The 10321-nt window shown below is 35.6% G+C and overlaps 1 protein-coding gene across 1 annotated transcript; it reads left to right on the plus strand.

Annotated features, from left to right (window-relative positions):
* Positions 1-354: 354 nt before the first annotated feature.
* Positions 355-4843, plus strand: LOC130054209 (uncharacterized). Its single transcript, XM_056162980.1, has 5 exons — positions 355-1181; positions 1292-1546; positions 1664-2215; positions 2369-2587; positions 2730-4843. Exons 1-5 carry the CDS (start codon positions 636-638, stop codon positions 3237-3239), a joined length of 2082 nt encoding a protein of 693 aa, XP_056018955.1. The 5' UTR covers positions 355-635; the 3' UTR covers positions 3240-4843.
* The last annotated feature ends 5478 nt before the right edge of the window (positions 4844-10321 follow it).

Genomic DNA, 10321 nt, shown 5'->3' on the forward strand with positions numbered 1-10321 from the left:
TCTTTTTGCAAACTACATATGTATATATATATATATATATATATATAAATCACTAAATAATCACAACTAGGTACTGAAAATTTTCGCCCCAGCCCGGGGTCGAACCAGCGACGTACGGCACCCACCGCTTAGCTAGATTGTCAAACCAGTGCGTAAGTTCACTCGGCCATATATATATATATATATATAATTTTTTTTTTTAGATTTGTAGGCTACTTCTTAAATATACCCTTTTCTTTTTAAAAGCGGCAAGGAAGGCATTTTGCTACATATGTTTTACTCCTATTGTTAAAAGAATTTTATGTGCTTTTGCCCAAACATTAAAACAGTAAATCGGATAGGAAAGGGGGGAGGGAAGGGGGCAAAGGTTAATCCTTCAATGCATTCATTTCACCACTTCAAATTTCATATCAAGTACCTTTCTCTGTCACTTTAAAAAAGAAGGGCAGCCAATAAATTGAACTTTGCATGTAAAACTACATACAGTATATATATAAATAATGTACTTCATCAAAAAGGGAACCCCCCCCCCCCGCCGGATTTTATATAAATTTTATATAAAAATATATTTTATATAAAAAGTGCAAGTCTATGAAGTATTATAATTGTACTAATGTACTTGTTTGTTTTAAAGGATGGATGGAAGGCAATATAGATGTTGTTTATGTAACAAGAAGACCACTCCAGACGAACGACGTCCCGTTGGTTTGTTTCTGTCCACATTAAGGAAACACTTTTCTTTAGATGTGGAAGAAACAGACCGTATTTGCAACAAATGTCGACATAAGTGTCGGAATATAAAGGAGTCCAATACAAGACAACCCATGCTTCTTAGACCAGCCACCGAAGACGAAAAAAAAGACCCCACATTTCAGTCTCCAAAACAGAAGCGCACAAAGTCTCCATTTTCAAGTCCTCCGACTATTCCCTTGTCTATCCCATCATCATCGCAGAGCCATGGCTACTGCTTTGTTTGCAAGAAACCAGGACCGAAGCTTGTCACAGTTTCACATCATGTTCGGATGTTTGTGTTTATCCAGAAAGAAATCATCATTCCAACTGGAGCAAGATGCTGCATACGACACCTAGACAGCGAGAAAATGAATGATGAAGCTTTACACCAAATCAGGACCAATGACAACACAACACTGAACAAAACATCCATCATTGATCTCATTAAGGTAGCTTTTTTTTCAGCTTGAAATGATAACTGTATGAACATGTATATATATTATAATTAAAATAATAGGTCAAAATCATTATTTTTTATGATGATGGTTTTTTTCTGTAGTACCTGCGTGATAAAGCATTTGAACAACAATCCAGGCTTGACTTTGATGATGATTGCAGAATGAGTGATGAAGACTATAGGGTACTGACAGGGTTTTCTCTTCTTGAATTCCATGACATTGTCTCATCAGTTGCCAGTATCAACTCATCTAGAAATCGGAGCAAGAGGACCTGCATAGGCATCCTGTTAATGAAGCTTCGATCAGCGCTTTCCAACAAAATGCTGGCTGTTCTATTTCAGATGACCAAATCTCAAGTAAGCGTTTTATGTATAATTCTTATGAAAATTGTATAAATTCATATCAAACCAACATTGATATACACATGTACTTAAAAAGGGACAAGAAATTTTCACAGGTGTTAAATTTTGCAGGTACGACGGGCTATTGTATCTGCTAGGACAGCTCTTATAAGAGACTTCGTTCCATACAACCTGGGATTTCAACACATTACACGTGAGGAAGTCATTGAAAACCACACCCGTCAACTGGCAAGAGATCTTCTGAGTGATGACATCACCTCAAACCCTGCGATCTTAGTATTGGATGGAACGTACGTTTACATTCAAAAAAGTTCCAATTTCGCATTTGCGCGGCGGTCCTACAGTATGCATAAGCACCGACCCCTTATTAAACCAATGATGGTTGTTACTACAAGTGGATACATCGTATCGGTCCTTGGACCCTATCTTGCCGACTCCAAAAATAATGATGCTAACATCCTGAAACACATGATTTGCCATAATGCTGAAGAACTTCGGAACTGGTTGCAAGAAGACGATGTGTTTGTTGTTGATCGCGGATTTAGGGATGCTCAGGATGTTCTGGAAGATCTTGGAATAAGGATGGAGATGCCAGCATTCATGACACGAGGAGACAAACAGCTGCCCACGCTTGATTCTAACAAGTCAAGAGTTGTGACAAAGGTACTTTAATGCTTTTCATATTCTCAATAAATACGAGCTGATTATATTCCTTTATGTCATAATCACATTTCAGCTTTAGATATGAAATACAAGGTATATGAAATAATAAAAATATGTTTTACTGTATGCGTAACGTTTTATTTGTCTTTCCAGGTCAGGTGGATTGTTGAAGCAGCTAATGGGCGCATTAAGCAGTGGCAGTTTTTGGCGAAAACCTTGCCAAACTCGCAAATTCCATTCATCGGTGATTATGTGAGAATTGTAGCAGCTCTTTGCAATAAGTATAGACCACCACTTAGCGTGTCATCAGAGGAGGACCAAGAAATTGCAGCGAAAATGGTTTACCTTTCACAGAGATTAAATACATTGCAGGTTAATATATACATACATCAATATCCATACCATATCCAGTGTGAAAATTCTGAAAGATACGTATATGTTTATATATTTTTTAAATTAAGAAACCTCAGTTTTATTTTGCTTATGAATTGTCGAATGTTGCTGTGTTTTACAGGAACGTGTGGAAAATGAAGGGCTTGACAGACGAGGGTTTAATTGGACAAAAGTGGATTCAGAGAATGTTACTCCAGAATTTCCAAAGTACAACGACACTGAATTGCGTCAGCTAACTCTGGGAGTGTACCAACTTCGCATGGCTAAGTCCTACACTCATGAGCACATGGACGTAGACGGTGGATTTGAAATCCTTATAAGTGACGAAATTGAAGGAATGGTGTGCGCCAAGATCCAAAGTCGCCATATATCAGCTAAACAGTACAAATGTTGGATCACTTACACCGAGGGAGATATTGATGGTTGGTATTGCAAATGCAAAGCTGGCACAAGAGTTGTAGGAATGTGCGGCCATATCACCAGCGTTATATGGTATTTATCTTTTGGACGGCATCAGGAGTCACTGAAGGGGGTAAGGAATTGGAAAACATCACTTGAAGACGCATCGGACATCCATGACGTCATTGACGGTTCAGACAGTGATGGAAATGACAATGATGTGGAAGAGTGAGAGAAGGCGAGGGTGTGCTATATCTAGTCTGGGGGTGAATGTGCGCGCGCATGCGTGTGTTTGAGAGATAGAGAGAGTGCGTGTGAGAAAGTGAATATGCGACGGAGGCTGAGAGCGTGTGTGACTGTGTATGAGAAAGATAAGATGTTTGTGAGAGAGACGGAGGGAGGAGGTATGTGTTGCTGTGTGTGTGAAAGAGGGAGAGAGAGAGAGAGAGAGAGAGAGAGAGAGAGAGATCTGTGTTTGCGTGTGTACATACACGTATATAAATGTTCTTCGTGTGTTCTTTGTGGTTCTTGTTTTTCATTAAATATTGCCGTTTTTGGTGAATATATATATGACCAGTAAAACACAATGTACAAAGCAGATACATGTAAGATTGTGAATGAATTACTATAGGATTAAACATTCTTTTTGAAGAATTTATCGATGTGTAAACTCCAGACATCAGTTTACTCACAAGCTAAATAAAAGTTTGTGAGTGAAATGTCCGGAGTTTACACATCTATAAATTCTTCAAAAAGAATATTTGAATCTTATAATTTCAATTCATTCAATTTATTAACAATTGCAAAAAATTGAATATTTTCACCGCACTATGTTATTTGTTTTCAGGCGTGTATGAATACATCGCGTTTTCAGATTTATTGCTGTATAAACTCTTGTTCAGCTTTATTTTTGTCCAATCAAAATAATTGTAATAAATAACATTGGAATTATAATCTTATAAGCGCAAACAGATTAATTTTATTGTTAGAATCTATATATCTTATGCATTCCTAAAATTTTGTAGTGTAAACTTTAATACGGTATATTGCGCTTTATAAGCTAAAATCAAATCTACTATTTTGATATTCTCAAAGTTCTCGGAATATCGTTCTTATCAATCAAATAAAAGTCAGGATGGAATTCCAGTGTACTCCATTTCATGAGAAATTACATAGATGACGCTACGAACTTCGTATAACATTCGGTGATTTAAATGAGAGACCCTTTAATTTTATCGCCATTTATCTTCCGAATGCACGCAACAGTTACACAGTTAATGAAAATGTCAACAAAAATAAATCTTTTTAAAATTCCTTCATACAAACGAAATTTTAAGAGAGACAATAGAACTATATAGCTGTAAGATATGATTCTATAATTATTTCATTCATCTGATGGTCTAAACATTATACATTTGCTCCGTTTTAGCCTCACACAGTTAATCGCAACGTTGTTTTTGCCGTTGTGCGGCATTTCAGATTTTACTTTCATTATCATCAAATTCAGTATCAAAACAAAACCAATAATTTCAATATATTTTGAAAGTTGATACTCTTATGTGTAGTACAATTTTTTCCCCCTACAATGCCGAACGTCACAAATCATTGCTTGACTATACATATATACATATAACTTTTGGGAAGAGCTTTCGTTTAAGTATAACGTTAAAATTAACGTCAAAGTGAGCGACGTCGCCAATTTGATATGGGGTTTTCCGTTGAATATATTAGAGCTGTTATTGAAGATAAAGGATAACAATGGTCATATTCATAAATGGCACATTCTCAAGTACCAGATTTAGCATTTTTGTGAGTTTCCAGGACAGGGCAGATTTTCACCAAAACCGTACCTTGTCCTTAAAAATGAAATGATAATAGCAAAATACCAAAATATATGGGGAAATCCCATATGTTAATTGTCACACGGAAGTTGCTGTATGCTTGACTTCAAGGGAGACACGAATGTATTGATTAACAAACGTTTATTGGTTTAAGGCAGTAAATATACTGCGACATAAGGTGATGATATATTTATGACGAATTCTAATTGATGATTGAATCTATGCGCTTTCATAATGCTCAAATTATTGTTCAAATTTTATTTTTAAAAAAAGAATTAGTGAACTAGTTCTCTAAATAGCTATAAAGAAGGGCTTTAGATTATTTGTAGGCCTAGGAAAATTATTTATAGAGTCCCAGAATTTTTGTGGTCAGATTTAACAGGCCATATATAGCGAATGTCCTGCGGAGGGGCACTGGGACGGTGTAAAACACGGTAGATAATCGCAAGAGACAAAGATAAGACCGAGATTTTCTTTATCTGGTCATTGGTTTTTACTCTGTGGTTCTGAAATCACTGATGAATATTCACCACGTTGTTCCCCGGAGCACAAACCACGTCAACATGTTTATCGCTGTAAATAAACGAATTTTTTCAATGACAGTCGACACCCGAAGTAACAAAATACTTTAAGAAGAAACAAAATGCTTTAATAGGAAACAAAAACAATGTTAGGGTTTTCATCAAAGTCTTCTAGTGCAATTCTAACCCTGGTGTAAAGTTTATGAGATTAATTCAATATGAAAGTGACTTATTCAATGTGAAAGTCTGACGTTACAAAGTCCATGGGCTGTTTTTAATTCTGATCAGTAATTCTAGAGTAAAGGGGTCAGAGGATATGGAAATGATTTTTAAAATTTACAGATGTTTGAAAAACCGTCTTTGTTTTATACAATGGGGATTTATTTCTAAAATGTCAGCAAAAACAGTCAAATGGAGAAATTTAAATAAAACATCCATATCAAAAGGAAGTATCGTTTCCTCAATGGGACAGGACCCTTGTATCTATGATGTAAAACGGACGCGGGTTCATAAACGCCTTTGTTCTTTCATACGCAATGAAAGAGTTTTGTAATTCATATTTATACTAATTGATTCATTAGTTCAAAGAGCAGCAATAGAAAACCTTGAATTTATGTATGATATATGAATTGTAAGTAACAATGCCCATGTATGTCTTATTACTGCGCGTCAAATTAATCTTTTATAAATAATTTTGCACTATTTTTATCTTGACTAAGTCACAATTATCACGCGCAACGTTGTTGTTGTTGGTTTTTTGTACGTTTTTGCTAATTATCATCATTATTATTATTTTCAAAACATTTTAATATGATAATGTCTATATCCACACGTTATTCATTCTTGTGATCAGTAATCGGAAAAAATTATGTTGTTGAACACCGCTTTAATTCTACGCTAAAGTATTCTGAAGTTTCTATTAAAAAACCTACTGGAGTTCCTCATTGACAATATTTACGTAGTCTTTGGTGATCAGGCCTCCCAATAGTCTATTGGAATTTCCAAAGACACAAAATGTGCTCCTTTATTAGCTGACCTGCTTTTGTATTCTTACGAGGCAAAATTTATTCAAATGCTTCCATGTGAGAAGAAAAATTATCTTGCCGTGGCCTTTAGCTCGACAATTAGATACATCGACGACGTTTAATCGGTTAACAATATTCAATTTCATTCATATGTCGATTCATCCTAGTGAACTCGAAATACAAGACACCGGAGTCTTCCATATCTGCTTCATGCTTGGAATTTTTAAATATAGACATTAACGGCAAACTAGCAACTCAACTTTATGACAAACGGAAAGACTTCAACTTCTCCATTGTTAACTTCCCATATTTATGCAGCAATATTCCATTATCAACTGCATATGGTTTTTATATCTCTCAACTGATTCGATACGTGAGAGAGTGTTCTGCGTATGACCAATTTAACCGAGGTAGACTGCTGACAAATAAGTTGATGTTAAAGGGATTTCAACAGTCTCGTTTAAAGTAAATATTTCGCTAATTATATGGTCGTTGATAATGATCTACTAGTAATTTGCAAATACAACTTGTCATTAGGTCGAATGCTGTCTGACGTGTTTCATAGCAATTGTTAAGCCGTTCTTTACATACTAATTTTGATAACGGATGACTTCGTTTGGCTGATTAAGATACAGGGCTCACGGCGGGTGTGACTGGCTAACAAGGGATATTTACTTCTCCTATAAGCACGTGACCAACCTTTGGTATTTCCAGTGGTGCGTGTTTGTCCGACTCAATTTTGAATTCTTTATAGAATTTATGAGATTGATCACTGTTCGTTATCTTGAATTTCATCTTTAAAAACTTTAGTTATTGATCTTAATTATAGTGTTTTAGGTTATTAATTTTACAGATATAAAATTTTATGTCATTTAATTTTATTTAATTGTTTTATTCCTCTTCTTAACCTTGTAAAGCGTCTTAGGGTAATTTGTTTTATATAAGGCGCTACATAAATTTTATTATTATTATTATCATTAATTGATTCACAGATATATTAAGGATGGACAGGACACCAATCATGTGATTAAAATGTTTTATCAGAAATTCAGCATCTTAACTTAATAGTAGCTGTCATCGCTTACATATTTACTAACTGTGTGACCTCTATTAGTAGGCAATGCAGTTATAGCTGTTGGATACATATTGTGATGTCATAGTGATGAGGCTCTCGAACCCGAACAAATGAGAAAATAGCTGAGGCGTGATTTTTGGAGATTTAAATTTTTTTTCTCAAATAACATATTTCTCAACGAATTTTATTCCTAAATCTCATAATTTCCACAAAGATTAAAAATTAAGAGTTGGGCAAACACGGACATCTGGACACACCAGAGATGAGATCAGGTGCCTAGGAGGAGTAGGCATCCCCCAACAACCGGCCACACCCTCCGTGAGTCCAGACAAACGGAATAATCCGCAGCCAAAATACGGCCTAACAACCGGCACAAATACACAGGACTATACATTTGACCCAATGACAAGTTGGTCTCCATAGTCACGTGTAAGGGATAATAGAATGAAAATTTATGCTTTCCTCAAACATCATATTTCTCTCATCATAGTACACCCCTTTGGAAGCCGCGTACCTTTCCCATAAACTCCAGATACATTAAGGTGGTATATCATGACGTTACAATACGCCCGATTCATTTCCCGTAAGTAAACGCTCATACTTCGTAATGCGCAAAAGGAATTCGTTTACACTTGGGGTGGGATTACTTGAATTTTACTGATATACCGACCATGTAAGTAATCAGTATTTAGGGAGGAAGGAAATAAGAACAAGCTATTCGATGTTTATACTGAGTACTAATACATTGACGGTGAAATTGTTAGGGTAACCTCAGTTTCATGCGCGGATCCAAGATTTTTAATTTTTAATTTTTTTTTTTTACTTTGTTTACAGCTAGATTAATTTTAGTCGAAAGTGATTAGATTTTTCATCAGACAACTAAAATGATTACCAATCGTATCAATCTGAGGAAATGAAATGTTACTCAAAGACACATGGAGGTGAATATAACGTTTATTTGGGTCTCAGCCGATCGGAAAGCTCTAATTTATTCAATCGTACAATAAATTTAATTGTTAAGTGTTTACTTGAATGAGGTTCATACGAGACAACCAACGGGAGTAAGTATTTGAACTTTGTGCGTTAATTCACTTGTGTATCCCCAACAATAAAGTTACCGGTGAATCCGCAAGAAAAGATGAGTATCTTTACTACTGTACTAAAATTATAGACTCGATTTTTAAAAATCTATTCATTTAGTTTTGGTTTGCTTGTTTGTTTGATTTTTTTGTTTTCATCATCACAGTAAAGTAGATTTTTGTGTGTTTCTTAAAATAACATTGGACCAATGTTTTGTTGCGCTCTACTGGATTAGTAATTAACGGTAATTAACGGTACTCAACTCTTCCGTTGATTACTCTGGTATGATTTGGAGCTTATAAAACACCTGGGCGTTTATCTACCCAGGGAAACGCCTTCCTAGAATATATCCCAATATCCTTCAAATGAGCAAGATTTTACTATATTTGACTAGCACCATATAAGACATCTTCGCTAGCCAAGGCTTTACGATCCACTCCGCTTTTCTACAAACCCTTGGCAGATTTAGTGCGATTTTCGTAGCTTTTAGTGGCGCCCTCTAGCGGATGGAGAAAACAACCCTGTTTGGATTACATGATGCTTATCCAATGAAAATGCGTGTTTCAGCTAATGTTTAAAACGTTGCTTAGAAATGGCTGCGCTCAGAGAGTAACGCAATGTGGTATGCAATTCATTCAAAATATTAATAATGAAATTAACTATCTCTTAATTGCATACTTGAAAAAGAAATAAGTGAAAATATTATTTAAAAAATAAACATGTGTGAACCCATGAAATATATGTAGTCGTTGAGTCTTCGTCTAAAAATAACCCCACGTGTGTAAGGTGAATTCCAAACTGAGGAAAATAACTCTGACGCAACTGTCTAAATCTGGGATAGATAGAACATAAAACAACGAATTACAAGAGATGTTTAATATTAAACTTATGGTACCGTACTGTAGTAAATAAAATGCACTTCTTTAGGCAGATACGAGTCTGAACTGCGTACGTGGCATCATTGGTTTTGATATGTATTGGATACACGGCCGAGTGACAGTTGTAGGTATTTAAATTCCTTTGTTTTGCACGTGATCTAACGTAACACGTTCTCTGATTGAGCAGTGGACTTTCCCTGCGTCCAATCATATGCTGAAAATTGAGGCTACGAAAATCGCACTAAATCTGCCAAGGGTTTGTAGAGAAGCGGATCGGATCGTAAACCCTTGGCTAGCGAAGATGCATAGCAGACTGACATAAGTCATTAAACAATTTTTTTATTACACGTGTCCCAACTTTTCCCGCGCTTGCATTTAAGAAACTAGCCTAGTCTAGTTGATATACGCCTTTAGTGCAGCTTAGGTTAGGTATCGCAAAATGCGGGAGCGCACTCTTCAAACATTGGTCTAGGAGTTATCAACATTTTCTTTCATCATATATTTGGTGTGGAAGTTAAGGTTGCTCACTACACCCTGAAATAGTTTCTCAAATCAGTACGATTGATTTAATCTTAAAAGATATGATAATATATAATAAGTATATATGGCAAAAAGGCAAAAAATATGCAAATGTTTTTGATAAAAACATGATTTTCAAAAGAAATACCGGTAATTCAACACATATATATCAAAAGACTTGCGGATTTGAACACGAGAACTGCGGTTCACCAGCCCATTGCTTTTAGCCACTGAGCTACGATGGTAGACAAACAAATCAATCGATACAAATAATTTCACAAAACATTTAAATCACCATCTTGTGACGTAGTGTCATAAAGAGTATAAGCTTTAGTGTAGTGAGCTACCTTAAGACAAGTAAAATTTTGTCAGATG

The sequence above is a fragment of the Ostrea edulis genome, chromosome 4 (genome assembly GCF_947568905.1).
Source record: "Ostrea edulis chromosome 4, xbOstEdul1.1, whole genome shotgun sequence".
Classification (NCBI taxonomy): Eukaryota; Metazoa; Mollusca; class Bivalvia; order Ostreida; family Ostreidae; genus Ostrea; species Ostrea edulis.

Bases quoted from the DNA above. Each gene is read 5' to 3' on its own strand.
- LOC130054209 (XM_056162980.1), top strand. From the start codon at position 636: ATGGATGGAAGGCAATATAGATGTTGTTTATGTAACAAGAAGACCACT. The intron at 1,182-1,291 runs GTAGCTTTTTTT...TTTTTTCTGTAG, and splicing joins CCATCATTGATCTCATTAAG to TACCTGCGTGATAAAGCATT. The intron at 2,588-2,729 runs GTTAATATATAC...TGTGTTTTACAG, and splicing joins AGAGATTAAATACATTGCAG to GAACGTGTGGAAAATGAAGG.